The sequence below is a fragment of the Ctenocephalides felis genome, unplaced genomic scaffold, assembly GCF_003426905.1.
Source record: "Ctenocephalides felis isolate EL2017-DRISC unplaced genomic scaffold, ASM342690v1 CF-g0.4_SCAFFOLD_01886, whole genome shotgun sequence".
NCBI classification, from domain to species: domain Eukaryota; kingdom Metazoa; phylum Arthropoda; class Insecta; order Siphonaptera; family Pulicidae; genus Ctenocephalides; species Ctenocephalides felis.
In genome coordinates this window covers 60,263,805-60,285,202 of record NW_020538040.1, presented here as the reverse complement: position 1 = coordinate 60,285,202, position 21,398 = coordinate 60,263,805, and the positions used below count along the sequence as shown (strand labels likewise).

Here is a 21,398-nt window from a genome sequence, read left to right as displayed (position 1 = left end):
GAGAGACGACTTACACGGGCGCTATATGAGCGCGAGCGTGTACTTGCTCAGGTTTTTTCTAATTTTGAATGTGTTCTACCACATGAAATAAAACAAAATTTTGCACACCAAAAGAAAATTCAATAGCCCTTCTAATGATGCTAATTAAAAATTAGTCCAAACAACCGCACTACCCGAAAATTCAAAACAAAAAATTATTTTCACTTTTTCTCACACTAACAAATATTTTTTCACATTATTTGTTATGAACAACATAGACAAGATCAGTATAAATAGAATGACGTTAACATTTTTTCGATATCTCTCATATTTCCGACAAAAAGTGAGTTTGAAAAAAGGGGCCACTTTCACATGTTTTCACTGATATCTCGGCCAAATGATGAGCTACGGATTTGAAATTTGGTATGTCGTATTTTCTCGAAAATACCTATAAAATGACATCAAAATTATTTAAATACCAGGGTGGGGCCAATTCTGTATGGAAACACGCCCATACCCTTTATGAGTTTTTTTTAACCTTCAATATTCTAAAATAATCCAATGCCGTCATGGACTTTTCTTTCTGTAATTTTTAATATGAGCACAATGCAATTAGAAAATGATTTTGAATATTGGTCAACAAGCAATAATAGATGAACTGTTCAAATCTAATAAAGCGATATTTATTATGCAACTTCTCTAGGTTTGGAAAACAAGCACTTAATTTTTTTTTAATCCGTTGCCCTACTGGGCATAGTTTTAGGTAACGCGCTCGTTTGTTAAAAGTTAATTTTATTACTTTATATTTTAAAAAAATGAATTAAAAATTAATTTTTTTTTTTAATAAAAACTATGAAATTTTGTGAATATTGGAAATTTTCAAATTATTTGAATAACTTATAATACTTATACAACTTAAGATGTTATTTGGGATTATTTTGAATTTACTCGTTAAAGACAAAATTCATAATTAATCAACTTATTGCCCAAAACTTGATTCGTGACGGGAATGTTTCCCAGATTCGAAGCCACTGAACGCACCTAATAAGTTTAGATTCTGTAAGTGAAAGCAAGATGTCAGTCATAGGCCCATCCGCTGTTATTCCAATTAAAACTTTTCCTTGTTATAAGAGAAAAACTTTTGACTGAACAATATTAGAGATTATATCTCAACGATTACCCAAAACATCACATCGTCAAACATATTTTGTCATAAATGAATGCATTTTTTTTTTCATTTTAAAATCATGTATAGCTCTAAAGAAAACTGTTACAAAGTTGTATACATATAATTAGATATTTAATTGAACATTGATAGAATTTTGTAAAAAAATGTTATATTAATATTCTGATGTTATGAAACAATATATTAAAAAGACAAAAAAACAACAAAAAACATTTAACAAGTTATATATTTCAATATGCCCTTTTTGTATTTTTCTGTGAAAGTTTAGCCTGATCTCATTTTAAAGTATTTTATATTTCATACGCTAAAAAGTTTTTTGGTATAAAGAAATTTATACGAGATCATCTGATGGCAATGGTTTATTTAGTACGTATGTCATTTTATTTTTTTCATCTATGGAACCGTTTAAATTCTCAAATTGATTTATTTCTATAAACCGTGATTGATTGCACATTAGATGAAACATTGTTGAATCTAAATAACACTTCTGTTAAGAAAACTTGCAATATAAAATCATTGTTTAGAAAACTACTTATAGTGAGCAAAACACTATCCTTATTCTTACTGTAACAAATTTATCTTTACTCTTAAATGTAAAAATTATTTTCTATTGAAAAGTCCATCCGCAAACCACCAAAAGTAAAAATCAATACTAATATATTTCATTCAAGAAATATTTCGAGATGCACACCAGATGTTGATAAAAAGCTTGTAAACTTGTAACTGTAAAAATACAGTTTAAAATAATTAAACAAAATATTGTTTGTCTTTAAGTCCTAAAATAAAGCATTTTGTGATTGCGCGCAATCATTACCATCATACTTTGTCTTACTTTCATTTACAAAATTAAGATCTAGGCAAAATCTTATACTTATACACTGTATAATATATTTTAAGTATCAGCTATCATGCTGACTGTTAATTTCATTCTCTCTTGAATAGTACATCATTGACCCATCAAAAGAGAAAATCAATGTCAATGAAATGTACTTTAATCGAGAAATATTTTGAAATGCAAATCTGATATTGATAAAAAGCTCGCATACTCTTGAAAAGACATGCGCTTAAAATAAATAAACACAATATTATTTTTCTTCTGGTAAAATGATTTGTTTATGATAACCAGCAATAATAACCTTCAAAAAAGGAATCTCCCTATTACAACATTAACCCTTTTCACTCGCAAAATGCGAGATTTATATGTATTTTGCCTCGGGAGCAGCGGCATCCGAGTGGAAAGGGTTAAGGTTAAGACCAATGGATTCTCTAACACCACTACTGCTTATCAAAAAATATAATTTAAACTAATTGTTTTCACTTTTCATACCTAAACTTAAATTACTGAGATTCTTGATGATTAAGGCTGAATCACTTTTATGTGATTCGTCACTAAGTCAGTTTGTACATAAATGCTACTTGCTTTATCATATTAGTTATAATTTTGTTGTTGTGTAGATATGATTACATATCTCTCTATCAATGTGATTTCATTATATTTAATTATTTAGGTGGTGTCGGAACGCCCAGTGCGGGCACTCTTGGACAACATCATAGAGAGATCCATCATATTTTGCGTGAGTTGCAGTTCATAACCACGCGGATGAAAAAAGCCGATGAAGAAGCAGAACTCATCAGCGACTGGAAGTTTGCAGCAATGGTTGTCGATAGGTAAAAGTTTTCCAAATTAAAAACGCCGATGCGTATCTGCCTATAGAAATGTTGCTTTCCTTTTTCATCGAAATAGACAGACCAGTTTTAATTTTCTATCCACAATATAAAATTCATTGCGTGAAATCACGCTATACCAGAACTTCCGAACAAGCATACGCGAGCTTTGATATACGTTCTTTTTTTCTGTTAACATTTTGATTCATTGTGTTTTTCTACCGCTTTCAACAGCGCACAATTGTAAAACGAGGTACATCAATATGTTATATAAACGTTCACGATTTAACACACAAATGCAGTACGATATACCATGGTGGGAATAATATGGTGCAACCCTCAAGGAAATCGGTACAACATCACAAACAATAAACGCTATAGTCAATAAATCAATTTCGTAAAATGTTAATTGTAATAATATTAATAAAAGGTTTTACATGAAGTTGTTCTTTTCAATAGAGAAATCAAGCCACAAAAATGGAAGAAAAAGCAGTTGTATTATCAATATAATCCTAACTACTTTGTATATGGCATGTTCTTAAGGGGGTTGTTCGGTTTTTATTTATTTTTTTCGATTTTGAGATTTTTTGACATTATGAAAGCTAAAAACCTTAGAATTATTTAAAAAAAATCATCTCAATATCTATTTTTGACGAAGTTATAGATAAACATATCTCTATATGTATGATCCTTTGAAACCGTTTTTTTCATCACTCCGCGAGCTATTGTATGTCAGCTGCTCTCTTTTTCATTATAATACGTCATGCACATGACCTTTTTAATGTGTCAGCATCTTTGAATACCATGGTGTATTAGTACATTAAATTAAATGGTGTATTTAGTACATTATATTAAAAACTTTAAATACGTTTTTCTTAAAATTTTCTTTAAATACGTGACTTGCATTTTTTTTTAATTTGTTCACCACTGCAATACCTAGTCCCCCTACCTCAAACAACTTCATAACATTACGCAAAAAAATTTTGCGAAGCTTCTCGTCCCAAAAAAGGCACTTTTTTTAAATAGCTGCAATTTTTTTCCTTCTTGCGTTTTTTCTTGATAGATAGATAGATGATAAATACATTTCGAGAAAAACAAAAACAAATACCATGCATTTTTTGTAACAAAAAAGAACAACCCCCTTAATTCTATCAGGATACATAATTAATTTTATACAGGATTTAAAAAAAATAACCCTTTGCAATCGAGACTTATTCTTTGTAAAATACATCGCTAACTCGAATGTGTGGTACTTAAAAAAAGATTAGAAAAAAATTAAATGAATCTTTTTAAAAATTTATTTTATGGTACATAGTATTGAGGATCATAGTTTGCCGCTCTTTTTTCTCGAGAATTCACAGTGTGTACATATTATCGCCATTCGAGTGCAACGGGTTATAATTTATATTTGTCTGCACATTGAGCCTAGCAATTGAAGTTACTTGCTTTTTTATGGTACAAAAACTAACAACTATACCTGCAACATAGTTCAAACTATGAAATCAATGCATTTTTTCATAATTTGCATATTCTTATTCAATTGCTTCCTGTATTTGATTTCTAATTATGAAACCTGTGCACTAAAACACTAAAACTACGCATTTGATACATCTTCTAACTCAAATTATACGTGATGAAATTTTAATAGTAATTCCAAAATTAATGCGTAACCAATACATTTTATTGTTCATATAGCACTTTATATTTTATGAACATGTTTGAATTTATGGCATGCTGTAGGTACTGATTGTAAAACAGTATTCTATCGGTAGAATATTATGAAGTAATGTCGGAATTATTGATGGTTCTACACAATCGTGATCACTAATTAACTTTAAACCTGCAGAGGTAGCATTGGACATTTGATCAAAACTTTGCCTTATGTATTGCTAAGGTGACCATATTTTTTGAGTCAAAACCGGGACGACAATTTTTAGTGGTTTTAATCCGGGACGGGGGGGAGGCTATGCTATATAATTTAAATATACATAATTTTAAAATGGCAAAAATACTATTTAATCATACAATAAAAAGGCGTTTTATTTAATTAAGTTGTTTTGAAATCAGAATTACGGGCTTCTAGTAAGAACTTTACTATTCGAATATATGTTATAAATACCCTTCATTTACCTATGATGTTATTTCATATATTTTTTTTTACTTTTGAGCCTTGTGTAAAACTCTGTCCAATTCTCTTCATAATTAACTTGAAAAAAATAGCGCATCTGCCAGGTAGTCAAAAAGTATGTTTTTATATATTTTGCTAATTTTCGTGAAATTAAAAATAAGTCGGAAATTATTGGTATTCGGCAATTTTCTCAAACATAACGTATTGTTTTTTATAAACATACTTATAATTTATATCATTTTCAAATATTTTATGGGTTGTTATAATTTTATTATCAAGTTATTGCAAATATTCGATTTAAACACATACTTTTTGGAAACCCGGGACACAAGGTGAAAGTCCCAGACTTTCCCGGCCAAACCGGGACAGATGGTCACTTTAGTGTGTATTACTAAAATCGTATCTACTAAAAATTTATGGAATCTAAAAATAATCACGATTAAACTATCTGTTTTATATTGTAATACCGTATAATTGCATATAAACTCTTTTGCTACGACACTGTTTTCCGCAGAAGTGACAATGCTGTACAAGCCAGAAAACCGCCCAAATATTTGTTACACAGAATATTTCCAATAATTAACAAAAAAAAAAAATAATTTGAAAATTACACTTCTAAAACACTACAATATTAGAATTCTGAGAAATTTACCTTGCAGTGATATATATTCAAGCAAAATTTGACACAGTTTATGTTGTCTATAAAAGGCACTCGAACACATAGCTCGTCAAGATGATGTCGCCTAAAGGTGACCTCGTAGCAAATGGGTTAAAATATTATAGCCTCCTTTATTTTATCTATGCATTAAATTATTTTCTAATATTTCAGATTCTGTTTAATAATCTTCACGCTGTTTACAATAATAGCAACAGTGGCGGTCTTGCTCTCGGCGCCTCATATCATCGTGCAATAGGCGTTTGTAATTCAAGACAAAAGCAGTGCTAATAAAGACTATTTAGTTATAAGTATCATTAAAACAATTATTGTGCCAAAGTGATTCAAACAAAACTACAACCAATTTTACAAAACTTCTTTCGAAAATATAAAATTAACATCAATTACTCTTATTAAATTCAAAAGCATAAAAATAAAACAAATATTATAATTCCAATGCATTCATTATATCAATCAGAAAAATGTTAGAAAGTTAATTACTGTACTTTTTATATATGTATTTAAAAACGTAGTATTGAGGCAACTGGATTCTAATATAATTATTATTTAATTTTTTTTATAATTATAGGAAATCAGTTTAAATTACTCTTAGGTCTTTCTTTATTAAGTTTGCATTTGTACTAATTACAATGAGTAAGTAGAGGTTACTATGACTATAAATTAGTTCCAATATAGTCTTGGTTTATTCCAATATCTATATGTGTTTCATCAAACAATATTTCGATTGACCAATTAGAATATAAAACCTATTAAATTTATGTCGTTAGATTTTCCAATTGATGTATAGTTACTTACAGTCACGCGGCGAATTCGAACGCATCATACATCAATTAGACTAAACGAAATATGGGTACATGATCCTCTTGTAATGAGTTCATGCATTTTTATAATAAAAATTATTTGATATATCTAGAATTAATCATTAAAATAATTCACTAACAAGAAGACTGAAAAGTTGTGCAGCATATATATATGAAAGCTAATTTTCGGTATTGTTTGTATGAAGCATATATATTTCTTGGGAAACATTTTACAATATTTTTGTGCAATAATCTTAAAGATCTGTACGAATTTTAATATTTTTTGTATATTATTAATTCTAATTGTCTCAGTGCTACGAACAAGCTGTGCTTATGTATATGATATAGTTTTAGTTTTTTTCTGGAACTCATGAAATAATTATATAGTTGAGCATTTGAAGTGAAACTTTTTAGTATCTGAAAATAATTGATATCATCTCTTCTACTTATATTTAGTGGCCGATTCTGCCGTAAAATAAACCAATATTATAGCAAAGCTATATTACGTAGTGTTTATCATATAAAATGGTACTAAAAACTGTCATAATACCATGTATTTGCTGTGTGATCAGGCGTTATACACATAAAACGCAACTTCATTCATATGTTACGACACATCAGAAAGATGCAGTTATAATAATATTTTTTTTTTGACATTAGTGCGTTATCTAGGATAGGTTTCCTATCTAAAACGCCTGACCGCACAGCAACCGCATAACATTTTGATAGTTTTTAGTACGATTTTATATGAGAAACGTTACGTGCCACAGCCTCCTTAATATGATATCTGTGAAAATTTATTAAATGCGGAGTTTTATTAGATTTAGGAATTAAAAATATACTAATTTTTTTTTGTACTGAAAAATTTTAGTAAATATACAAAGGTATAAATCATGGGAGATAAATCTAGAACAAATTTGCTTTACTCAGTTTTGGTGCTTTTCGCACTCAACAGAGGGTCTCAAAATTTATATGAATCTTATCTAGAATTAAACCTAGGGGTAAATTTACATGCTGCAGTTGGTGGCGCCCCTATAAAGTGTTGAAACAACAAAAATTGAGGTACGTTTTCTATGGATAGAAAAGTTTCACTTCAAACAGTTTCATTATTAGTTGATAAATTAATAATACTTATAATGTTCAAAGCATATTAGATATTTTCTTATAATTACCTTGAGTTAAAAACAATCGTGTTAAAAACGATCATATTCTTTCAAAAAGCCACATAAATAACTAGTTACTTTAGTATGTTACATATTATTACCCTGATCGGATAAACGGATTTTTATCGGTACAGAATTTTTGAATGTTTGCAAGCAAATCCGGCAATAACCGACTTTTCCAAAAAGTCGGTCAATAATGAAACGAATTCACAAACGGAATGTTTAACGAAGTAATATGTGAATCGGCTGTGTTACTATCATTCATCTCTCTATATTGTATAAGATACTTTATATACTCATGTCAAATTATATTAATATTGAACACAAATGTGCAAATATCACAGCGCATTAAATAACTTTAATGATTCTCCAATACGGCGCACAAAACTATTTTCACGTCGAGAAAAAGAAAATAACGAATCACGACGAAAAGATTGACTATTTTTCTGGTATTCTTACAAATATCTCAAAACTTGACTTTTTCTAGAACGTAAGCTGTGTGGCATCTTCTATCTATCTGTAGTAATACTGATCTGTTTATCAGTTTTGTAACTCTTACTATTTTCTAAGTGTTCGATAATTGTAACTAATCATTACTTCGGACGCTAGAAATTAATATGTGAATTGGCATGTCAGTTTAATAAATAGATAATAGATATTAGCGTTTGAAAGATATTAAAATGAACATATTACAAATAATATATAATGTTAATAATGTGTAAGTTTATACTTGAGTTGAATTTTAAAAAAATAACAAAAATTTAATGTCGAAATTTTAATAAATATTACGAGTTTTTACCAAACCTCGTGAGTAAAATTTATCGGGTGATATCGTGTAAATGCTTTTGATGTGTGCGAATGCCGTGAGGTTAAATAAAATAAATGTTGTTATGTACTACTAATTATAGATTACCTTCATAATTCATTAAACAAATAATTTTTAGTGAAATGTTTGTAGAGGATACTTTGTTATGTTTGTGATTAAATTTAAAAAATATATAGAAAAGTATTTTGTATTTTTATCCCTCGCAATTCGCTAAAAAATATTCGTTTTTACTTTTTTGTAATTAGAAAAAAATGAAAAATGAGTGTTTTGCAAATTGGATAATATAAAGTATTAGATTGAGTTATTCGATTAAAACTTGTGATAATTTACATAAATCCTATGATAAGATATGTCATGTAAATAGAATAAGTTGTCGTGTGTTTTATATTGCTTTATTGTTAAGATAATCTAAGAATATTAAAGTCGGTGGTAAAATAATTCGGATGAAAACTAAGTGTGTAAAATTAACGCCAAACTGTAATAATGTGTGTGGCGCTAAATCTTCTTGCATAAAATAAGCAACTGATTTAGGCCACGTATTCGTGTTTTAGACCTAATGATTAAGAGAATATCCATATTGCCAACGACTTTTTGCTTCTGGTCACGTAAATTATTGTACAAAATCAAAACGAGCACAACTTACTTTAAAGCTATATAGGTAAATGAAGGAACTACTTACAATAAATGAGCAAAGATATGTGATTAAACAGGAATTGCCGTGTTTTCAGATTCATGTTAAAAGCTAATATTATAAGCAATTGCTAGTATATTATGATTATAAGAATACATTTGTAGATTTATATACATATTCTTCAAGGTATGGAGTTGTAGTCAAATAATGGTTCGAACAAATTGACGTAACAGTTATGAATTTCATAGAAGAACAGGTATATAAATGCAAATTGATTCCATTATTTTTATTATGCTAATTACAAAGCGTACTTTAAGCTTACATAGTTCCTGGTGGTTGAACTCTTCAATTTTTTTTTCTTCCGCATACATATTAAACCTCAATTTTTGAATATAATGCTGTAGCAAATAGTTAATTTCTTCTTCAAAAATGTATAATTGAATTTAAAAATTTAAATTCCTTACTTGCTTGAATCCGCACAAAATGAAGACGCAGTTCAATTTTGAACGAGCCTCCGAATTATTTTAAGCGTCTCATAATAATAATTCATAAAATTCATCAATCACCATGAGCAAAATTCATTAATTTAGTCGATTATCCTGTTTGCAAAACGTAACTTTGACAGCGTTTCGGACTCGAGATAAACTGCAATCAAATCGAGCTACGGACCAAAACAAAAACCACAATTTGTGTGTATTTGATAATTATATATAAGTTTGTAGTGTATCTTCATTGACTACTCCCATTATATAAGATAAATTGAATAATCGATGTATTTGCGAAAGCTCCTGTACCAAAAAATCTCAATTCCCCTTGCAATAAATTAGTGAATAATATATAAAATTGGTAAAGTCTATTCTAATTTGATTTATAAGTGATGCTCGGATATAAGCAAAAGTATCGAGCAAAAAGAGTGCAGTTAAATTAAAAGAAAGTATTCGAGGTATAATATTTAAACTAATGTTTGCATATTGTAACAAGTTAGATTAAATGTAAAATAAGAGTTGTATGATATTCTTATATTCTAACAATCTAACAAATTCTTTTGCATTCAACCGCTTAGTATACAATGTATGTTGAAATGCGAATTGTCTACACACCACTAAACAAACTTTTTAATAGTTTCAAAGTAATATATAGTAACTTCCAACATCAGAAACAGTACACAATCAAATGTATATATGCACTGGAATTGTATTGAATTGAATCTGTTATATTCAGGCTCGCTCTGTACCACGATTAAGAGTACGTTTCTGAAATAGGGTTTGAATCTATAATCAGAATTTTATTTCTCTTTATCTGAGTTTGTTTCATAAAAATGAAAATATACATTTTTTGTCAATTGATAATATAGCACAAAACATGTATTTTTTTCGTTTTTCACAAAGGGGCAGTAGAGAGGTTCACAAAAGTAAGAAGGAGATAAATTCCAATTACCTACTCATGTCTACTAATAAGTGAAAATGTATAATAATAATAATAATAAATACTAATCTGCCTAAAGGCAGGTCTATTATGAGAGCACCATTAATCAAGTATTCGCTTTTTCTCCCATTGCTATTTCATTACCATCATTCACTTTTTAAATACTTCTATGAGTTTTGCTTTCTAGACTTCTGGTTCCATGCTTCCTGGTCTTATGTTTTGTCTTTCAGTTCTCTGTATTTAATCTTCTCGCGTGAATAATCAATCATCTGCATTATTCTTCTACCCAATTGTTTCTGGTTTACCTTCGACTACATTATGTAGGAGCCACTCTTTTTGTAGAATGAGTTTGATCCAGTTTCCTTTCCTTTTAGTGATCGTGCTCAATACAGTTTTTTATTCGCCAGCTCTTCTCATAACTTTATTTTTTCCATTCATCTTCAGCACCACATTTCTCTCCAGATGCCTTGTCGGCCTTTCTTAGAATCCATGTCTCTGATTCGTACAGATCAGAGCATGTAGTTAGTTGACTAACCTAGTTGACATATAGTACAGAATTATGCACCAGACTCGTAATTTCGTGCTAACTGCTATTTGGTTTATGAATAAGTCATTCCAAACACGAAAGTAAAAAACTTTACTGAAATATTGTCACAAATGTCTGCTCACCGAAGATTTTACCGCGCCTACTTTTCAAGACCAACTTAATTGGCCGCTCGTGCTTACTATTGTTACTGGATCAGATAAACAATATTTTATTTGTATCTAACAATAAGTTTTTTCTTCTGATTATTATCAAGAATTACTAGTATAATTTCCTTATCTCAGATGTTATTATATACTATATTTTTTATATCTGTGTAGACAATTCTCAGGTTGGCATATTACGTGTACTTGGAGTTCTTCCGTAGGTGACATTAGTTTTATAGGATAAGGCACATGTAGATTGCTTGAAACATGAAATGATTTTGCATGCATGCAGAACTTATTAAACGAGCACATTTTATTAAATTAATGTAAGCTAAAATAATTGGCTACGTCAAAATTAACTTCTTTTAAATATACACAATTTATTATTCATTCAAATGATTTTTATTATCATTTGCTGTTAATTACCAGCAAAATATGAATTTATCATAATTATATGTACAGTTTTATGAATAGGACTTTCTTTCTCTTGATTTATATTGAATTTTGTAATTCAAGCAATACTAACGGTTTCAGTATCAATGTATGAATTGTATATGCAAACTACTTTCTTTTCGTAAAATTATTTTATATAAAAATATTAAGAAAATAAATCTATAACTGTACTCTAAATACTCACTATAGATATAAATATATATTTAAAGTCTACATATAAACACTAGCTATATGTATCTACTTAGAATTAAATATGCTCATATAAACTATATTAAAAAATCACGAATTAAATTTTATATTTGGATGTGATGTACTATATTATTTTTAGAAAATTCAATGAAAACTTTAGTTATGTAGTTAATAATAATGTTTTGTATTATTAATTTTATTAAGCATTGTTTAAACAATTTGCATATCTTTTTCTCGAATAATTTGCAAATGAATATGCATATGCTTTTTCATTTTATAAAAAATATATGTGTTAACTCTCTATAATCCTGAAAAATTTGAAATTCGATCAGAACGATTAATAAATCGAAAAACTATTTTGATATTTAATTAATAAAAATATGTATTGATATGTCACAGATGATCAATGAAATAGTCTAGTGCCAGTAAATTTTAATACCATTGTTATATCGTTAAAAAATATGATTAAACAGAGTTTATGTAGATCATAATTCTTATATTATTATGTTTAAGATTTTTTAACCCATTCTACTCGTATATTGCAAAAGTAATGCACCTATCCCCCGTTTTACACGAAAGACAGGTTATATAAAAAACTCGAAAAGATCACTCTTACACTATAAAAAAGCCCTTTTGTCGGTTTGTAATATGATGAATAGAAACACATTGAACGAAAAATTGATATTTACATGTGTAATATTAAACACATTTAATCAATTAATGAAATAAAATTTAGTTTTGAGTTAGATGTGAGTTTTGAACGGAAAGATTCAAGTATCTATTTCCATTATAGACATAGACTACTAAAAAAATTTAGTTGTAACCGTTGTAACATACATTTTGTAGAGTTGTATTTTGACAGTAAAATAATTAAAATGTTATGGTAGATATAAACAAATTATAGTTTAGTGCTTATAATTTCGTGTGAATGCAACATTAATAACCTTCGTTTAACAAAATTATTTTCAAAAACCGTGTAATGTCAAAAACGTGCCAAACAAGTATACCCTGCAAAACGAAGGATAGGTATTATGCTTGTAGTATGTACGTATTATATCGCCGGAGCGGCGGCATACAAGTGGAAAGGGTTAAAATAATATTTGGTGGTAAAAACATATCAAAATTTTATTCTTACTGACAATGAATACAAAAATTTTAAATTATTTGAGTAACCGCAAACAGTTGCGCTATAAATAAAATTTAAGAATCGGTTAAGATATTCGATTTGTATTCAAATGCAAATTATTCTAAGGTCGTAAGATATGCCCTGTCCTCTTATATTTATAAATATTTCCAAAGCGTTCAAAATGCAAATAGTATTTAAGAATTATTGAGAAATCTGTCTATGTACCGCGGCGATTGAATTCTGCGCCTCGACGTCTAATAACGTTCACCGAAGACTCGACGGGCGCAGAATTGATTGCACTCGCATTTATTATAAACTACTGTCATGTACTATACTGATTTATTGTACGTATATAACAATTGAAAATGATATTCGCCAAGAATATCGTTTTATTGCGTTCATAGTTTGTATCTGTAAATAGGAAAGTTTAAGCAAAGATGTCTGTTATCGATGAAAGCGTTTATATAAATATAAATATTTAATGGCAGACAAAGTTTCGTCATATTGACGACATAATTTTAATCATTGACTATTATGATATAGTACGTTAATTTTATTAACATTAATTATAATGAATATATTATAGCAAAATGGTTGTCGCGATGTTTATATATTTCATTTGATAATTTAGTTTAAGGAACGAAATTGTATTACGAGGTAACAAAAGTTAAATGGAGTCATTCGGTGAAATTGTTCTATATGCAGTTCTTTAATTCTTTCATTGTATGAATAATAGAAATATAGAGATTATATGAACTAAAAGTATATTATTGTATGCTGCATGAATATTTGGAGATTATGGGTAAAGCTTTCAGGTAATTTTAACTATAAATTATAATGAACTTTGTTGGACGACGAGATGGTAGAAATCATTAATGTAATCGATCATAATAGCTTTATCATAACTCTTACTTTAATAAACACAATAGAATAGGTCAGGGCACAATGGTCCAATTTGATTTTGAACATTTATATTGTGAAAACCAAACCATCGCAACAAATGACACATATCAAACAAACAACTATCTGACAATATTCAGTAAAACTCCCAGCTAATTCATCATTGTAAAAATGTGTTTTACGTTATTGTTTTTCAAAAATTGGCACCTAGTATTTTTAACCTCATAAGGAGGGTAAAATGGGACGAAACCAATGAAAAACATAAATTTTATGACTACGATTTTCACAGAGTATTGTTATAACCTTGATCTGGTATTTTGTTAGAGATAGTCATCAGCAAAGTTGTAATAACTTATTTAATTTATCTCTTATAAAATTGCTTTTGCTAACTCAATTCACTCTTTTATTTACTATTTTTTATTGTTTACACCTTTGCCAGGTTAAAAGTTTAGTTGTTTTTTTTACCCCACCCACGTGTAAGCTTTTATAGCGTTAGTACATTATAACAAAAGAAATGTTAGTAAGTATCTAATTTTGGATAAGATAGTTTTTTTCATCAATCTTACATTTTGTAATTCAATAAAATTAACAAACCAAAAATTCATTCAAAGTGGATGGTATCAAGTTTTATTTAATTCGAAAGAGAATTATTGAAAATCTAAAATAAAGTTTTGTTATCAATAAATAATCCTTTCAATAAAGTAAAAATCCAGTCTGTTTCTCTTTTTTTATTATAACATATATGAATATTTATGCAAATAAATAACATTCTGAAGAGTTACTATTGAACTTTATTGTGACGTTATTTTGATGGTTTACAAATTTCAATGTAAATTTTGTAATGTAAATTTTTATTGACTTCTTCAGCTTAACAATGTTTTGTAACAATCAAAAGCATATTAGCATATTAGCATATTATTCATAAAACACTCATGTTTGATTCTCATGTGGTTCCTATTTCTAACTAGTTTTTATATTTTCAATTTAAAGAAATTAAACAAAATTTTAGTATTTCATAAATATATATTGCAAAAATATACCTATATGTTAAATGGATAACGATGTCGTGTCATTGTATTTACACAACAAAAATAAATTGTAACAAAAAAAAATTTTATTTACATTTTCTTTACTATATGATTTCTTAAACAAATAAAGCTCTAAGGTATAAAATAAATTAAAGACTTTCATTAAATCATTTCCTACATTATTATTTAGTATCATAATCAATTAAACGAAAAAATTAAAAACAAAAAAAAGTTCAAAGCTCATCAGCATCGTAAACTTGATAATTGATGACAAATTTTCAGAAAAAACTTCTCTATAATTAAGAAGAGAGAATTTTTTCAATATATCACTATTCATAATGCATTAATTAATTATACTATTCATTATGCATTATGCATCATTATGCATTAGTTTATTGAAGCGCCACTTACATCAATTAAAATATTATCCAATAATAATATTGTATAAAAAAATTTGTTCTATGAATCGCGTTTAAAAACTTTATTTATTGTACATAACGTCGTTAGAAAAATTGTTGACACTGCTACGGTTTATAGAGAAAGTTGAACTTTTAAACATTTTTCAGTACTTTAACTATAATATAGATGATGTATGCGCGTAAATGAAATAATCATATAGTACTAACCATAATAATAGAAATAAAATAATAAAATATCTTTTCCGCATATTATATAGATCATAACTATTACTAGTAAATTGAAATAAATAGCCTGATACACACTTGTCGATTAATGCAAACAGCTGAATTAACTTTAAGGGGGTATCCTAGACTAGAATATTTTAAAAAGTCGATATTGTTTTTTTCTGGATATTTAACTATTTAAATTTTACTATTTAATAATATGCATACAAGAGGATTGTTTCAAAATTCTAATTATTTTCGGAGATATAGGTGTTTGACCACGATAATGCTCCTCTGTTTCCTTCCTGCGCAAAAGTTTAACTGATACTGTCTTTTTCGATACGATACCCACAATTCCTCAACCTACTACTACTAGACCAATTTACTTGAAATTTTTACACAATCTTTTTATAGAATTTTATTTATTATAAACTATAATCAACTATATTTTAAAAAATCGAAAATATAAAAAAATGTATTTTTTTCAGGCAGTCACTAATTTGCGAAAAAACATAGGGTAAAAAAGCGAGGCTTAGAAGTCCGCGGGTAAAATGGTCCATCACCAATATCTCAAAAATCAATAAAGTTAAACATTTTTTAACAACAATATTTGTGAGTAAAGAGAAAAAGATAAAATTTATGACTGTAAACCAAAATACACTTAATTACAAATGTTAGATTTTTATCTTCCCGTAGAATAAGAGACGTGCTGATTAGTTTTTGGCAAAGGGAGGTCCAGCCGTTTTGCAGATACGAGGCAAAAAGTGCAAAAAACGAAACTTAAGTTTTTGAGAGAACGGAGCAGTCGATTTTATTGATTCAAAATACATTATATTTGTACAACTGATTAAATTTTTGGGAAGGCAGGTTTAGCCTGAGTTCTGACGCGGCGCTTACGGTTTTCGATATTTCATCTCTACGCAGTTAATGCAGGACAATTTCTTTAAAAAAAAGTTCAGAACGTTAAAAAATTTGAAAATATATAATAATATTTCAATTTTTTCGAAAAATTTCAAAAATATCAAAAACTAGCTGTAAGTGGAATTCTGTCTTAAGGCAATTAAGGCATCGTGCCTTAAGGCAAATTGCTGGAACTTCCCGTACCAAATATTATTAATTTTTTAAAAACGATTAACGTTTTTGAAAAAAACGTACTTTGAAAAAATAATATTTTTGAGAAACTATATATATGGACCAAAAATTACTTTTTTTTGAAAAAAAAATTTTTTTTTTAAAAAATAATTTTTTTTAAATTTTTTTTTTTTTGAAAAAAAATTTTTTTTTCTTTATTTTGACAAATTGTGGAAGATCTGAACTTTTTTTCAAAGCAATCGTACTGATTTAACTGCATAGGGACAAAATATAAAGCGCGTAAGCGCCGCGTCGCTGTCTAACGCATAAGCATTGGTACGGAACCCATAGGAATGTTAACAACATGTATACTTATTGTTAAAATCTCTATAAAATATCTGATAATTTGATGTGCATATGTCTAATGATCATTTTTGACCGCCAAATGGCTCATTTTTTTACTTTTTCCTCCATATCTCCGAAACCGCTAGACCTACCTTTATGAAAATTTGATCGATTCTTCATCTTGTCAATACAAGTGAAATGTTTTTTGAATTATTAAATCGGACGCTCCGTTCTCTTAAAAACTGAGTTACCGTTTTCGGCACTTTTTGCCCCGTATCTTCGGAACGGCTAGACCTGCCTCCGCCAAAAACTAATCAGCACGTCTCTTTATCAATACGAATCGAATGTTCTTTGAATTATTCAAATCGGTTGATCCGTGTTCCCGAAATCGTCGACGAAAATTTGTATCCGCACATACATACACACACGTACATACATACACACACACATACACACACACATACACACACACACACACACACCCACACATACATCCATTTTTTCTAAGGTATGCCAAAATGTTCAGAAACCTTTGAAACGTAAAGATATATAAAAATTTTCATTTTCGATTTTTTTGCGATTACTATAACTTACCCTACGGTAAGTTAAATATAATTTTTTCAAAGCCTACAAAAAATGTAAAAGCTTCTAAAAATTTAAATTTTCGCTACGGGAAATTCCAGCAAATTGCCGTAAGGCACGATGCCATGCGCCACTAGTTTCATAATTCGGTTTCTCTACGTTTTAATTAATATTATTCAGATTATTTGAGAGCAATTTTTTGAGACCCGCCACTTGATCACCTTTAAAACCAGTTTAAACTTACGATTATTATTATTATTATTATTATTTTTGTGAAAACATCAATTAATAGCTTGTAAAAAGTATAGTAAAAATATTGTTTGCATTTTTACGGCTTTTTCAAAATCGCATAAAATTTATGACTGTAAACCAAAATACACCCTTATTAATAATGATAGATTTTTATCTTCCCGGATAAGAGACGTGCTGATTAGTTTTTGGCAAAGTCAGATCCAGTCGTTTCACAGATACGGGGCAAAAAGTACAAAAAACGGAACTTCAGTTTTTGAGAGAACGGAGCGTTAGATTTTACTGATTCAAAATACATTATATTTGTACATATAACCGAACTGAGGGACTTATTAACTTTCCGTAGGGCAAGTTATAGTAATCGCAAAGAAATCGAAAATGAAAATTTTTATATATCTTTACGTTTCAAAACCTTCTGAACATTTTGGCATACCTTAGAAAAAATAGATGTATGTGTGTATGTATGTTTGTGCGTGTGGATACAAATTTTCGTCGACGATTTCGGGAACACGAATGAAGCGATTTGAATAATTCAAAAAACATTCGATTCGTATTGATAAGGAGACGTGCTGATTAGTTTTTGGCGAAGGCAGGTCTAGTCGTTCCGAAGATATGGAGCAAAAAGTGCCAAAAACGGTAACTCAGTTTTTAAGAGAACGTAGCGTTCGATTTGAAAATTTCAAAAAACATTTTACTTGTATTAACAGGATGAAGAACTGATCGAATTGTCATGAAGGCAGGTCTAGCGGCTTCGGAGATATAGTAAAAAAAAATGCCATTTGGCGGTCAAAAATGATCATTAGACATATGCACATCAAATTATCAGATATTTTATAGAGATTTTAATAATAAGTATGAATTTGTTTATATTCCTATGGGTTCCATACCAGTGTTTATTCGTTAGACGGCGACGCGGCGCTTACGCGCTTCGGTATTTCGTCTCTATGCAGTTAAAGCAGCACGATTGCTTTAAAAAAAGTTCAGAATTTCCAAAATATTTCAAAATAAATTTTTCTTCAAAATGTCATTTTTTTCAAAAAAAAAGTAAATTTTTGTCAAAAATTTATAGTTTCTCAAAAATCTAACTTTTTCAGAGTAATTTTTTTTCAAAAATGTTAATCTGTTTAAAAATTTATAATTTTTGGTACGAGAAGTTCCAGCAATTTGCCTTAAGGCACGATGCTTCGCGCCCCACTAGTTAAATTTTTGGGAAGGCGTTTACCGTCTTCGATATTTAATCTCTACGCAGTTAATGCAGGACGATTGCTTTAAAATAGTTCAGAAGTTTCAAAAATTTTAAAATATTAAATAATATTTCAAATTTATCCAAAAATATAATTTTTTTCAAAGCTTACAAAAATGTTAAAGCTTCTAAAAATTTTAATTTTTGGTACGGGAAGTTCCAGCAATTTGCCCTAAGGCACGATGCCATACGCTACTAGTTTCATAATTCGGTTTCTCTACGTTTTGTTAATATCAATTCTATTAGGTTCCAATTTTGAATTACCGGCTGATAGTGTATGGTAGAGTACGCATGCGCGCGGCATCCATCCTTCGGCTGCGCAGTCGGCGAGGCAACGCATGCGCTGCGAAAGAGCCGAGAGTTTCGGAGCGAAGATCACGAAAAAAATAAATCGACTGTGCACGGAGCACAGCTGTCGCGTCTTTGCGTGTTTTTATTTGGTGTCATTTACTTCGGCCGATCTACGTGCTCTCACTAGACACATCGCATCTCTCGAAGGGGAGTCGGCGACTCGAAAAACCGTTCTATTAATAAAATCTCAAGATATAAGGAGACGAACAAGTAGGGTCGTCATATAGAAGCTCAAAACAAATTATTACTCGACGCGAACGAGTCGACGTGAACTAGAATCCGCGCGGAAATCTGTGCTTTTCGGAAAATCCACGGACCGCTATCGGTCGATGAGGTGTGCGTGAGAAGCATTAACAGTAGAAGTAGTGATGAATCGATAATATACATATATTTTGTATACAGTGCGTGCATTTCCTATATTATATTATGACATGGTGCGATTCGAGTAAAAAGTGAGGTGGTTGTTCAATTTTCAAGAAATGGAAATGAAAATTCCCATACTCTTGGCTTGTTTCTTGACTTTGTGTTCGGCGAATGACAAAGGTAGGATAACCCAGTGCACACAAATAGAATCTATATTAAGATGCGTTAGAACAAACTGTACTATATTGAACGTTTTAATATAGTTATGGCTATGTTACATTTTATGTTGTTTAGTTATGGCAGAGTAATTAACTAGCACCACGTGGTAAATAAATTGAATACAATTTACTAACAAACACATCCGTTGAAAGTATACACAATATATATTTGGTAATTCAAATAACAAAACCTAATCACAAGTGTATACTTTAAAACGCTTTCCATTCCTGTAAGGTGTAGAAATGCATTCGTTCTCCACACGTGCGAAGCCTACAAAACCAATATGACAAAAACCGTCGGTTATTTATAAAGGCGGGCACTTAAAACAAGCTAACTTTGCATTTTATTTGAATCATGTGCGCGCGCTACGTTCGGTTCAAAAGGAAAACTCATTGAAAGTATTTCAAAATATACAAAGGCCAAACGCAAACAAATCATTACGGGTCGTTTACATGTCAAAAGTAACGCGAGAAGCCGTTTATTTTCTAAACATTGCGACTTATGAGAACAATCGACATATATCGGCGTTAATTGTACATCAATCAATTTAATTAATACGCTTGCATTGAATGACCTCATAATGGCCAATGACTTCCAAACAATGCTTTATGGATGTATGCACTCTAACCAATGAACTTCTGTTGAATCATCAAACGAATTAGTATAATGTTACCAATAAATCATTTAATATATTAATAAATTAACCATAATTCTGTTTATTAATCTATATTTAGCTTTCACAAATATATTATTGCATAAATTGTATAATAGAATATTGTATAATGGAAATTATATAAACAATGAATGTCAATTTGACGACATACAAATTTAATAAGTTCTGTGCAAGCGCTTAAATTAACACGTGCATTTTAATATAATAATGTGTACGTGACATTTTTCCTGAAAACAAGTAGCAAAAACTTATTTAAACCATATTTGTAAATAACTGAATTAAGTGAATGAGTTAATTACTCAATTAACAGAATGAAAATTGAAAATTAGCAACATATGTAATTGTTACGATATAATTTTGAAATTTTGACAAAAACCATTTTTTTAAAACTTTGATAAGATCTATAAAAGTTAAACCACTTTTTGTAGGCTTAAGTTTTTTACGGTGTTTGTTAAGATCATGAACTCTCATCACATGAAGTTTTATTAAAATCGTCAAAATAAATGTTTCAACAATTATTTACGAAGACACGGCCAGGCTGATGTTTCCCACAAATTAATCAGCATGATTCCCAACTGATATCTTTTTACTGGTTTTAAAATTTTCAAAATAGGTTCGGGATTTTTTGCAAGAATTCTCAAAAAACTGTACGGCCGATTGTCTCACAAGAATAATCTAAGCGAATTTCATCAAATGGGTTAAAAATTAAATCAATTGAAATCGGTAGAGCAGTTTTCGAGAAAACTCTTATCAAAGGTCAAATTTGACACACGTTTATTCATACAATCACACATTCTTTTCAATTTTGGTTCAG

At 29.3% G+C, this 21,398-nt stretch overlaps 2 protein-coding genes across 2 annotated transcripts in view; both read left to right on the top strand.

Moving 5' to 3' along the window:
* The window catches only part of LOC113375165 (neuronal acetylcholine receptor subunit alpha-7), a 204,013-nt gene extending 198,141 nt beyond the window's left edge, over positions 1-5,872 (top strand). The window contains exons 12-13 of the mRNA XM_026615116.1: positions 2,674-2,833; positions 5,788-5,872. Coding sequence (XP_026470901.1) covers positions 2,674-2,833; positions 5,788-5,872 — 245 coding nt within the window. The remainder of the gene's footprint in view (positions 1-2,673; positions 2,834-5,787) is intronic.
* Positions 5,873-6,263: 391 nt separating this feature from the next.
* LOC113375164 (chondroitin sulfate proteoglycan 4-like) overlaps positions 6,264-21,398 on the top strand; it is an 86,509-nt gene continuing 71,374 nt past the window's right edge. The window contains 1 exon segment of the mRNA XM_026615115.1: positions 6,264-6,267. Within this exon segment, the coding sequence (XP_026470900.1) occupies positions 6,264-6,267 (4 nt within the window).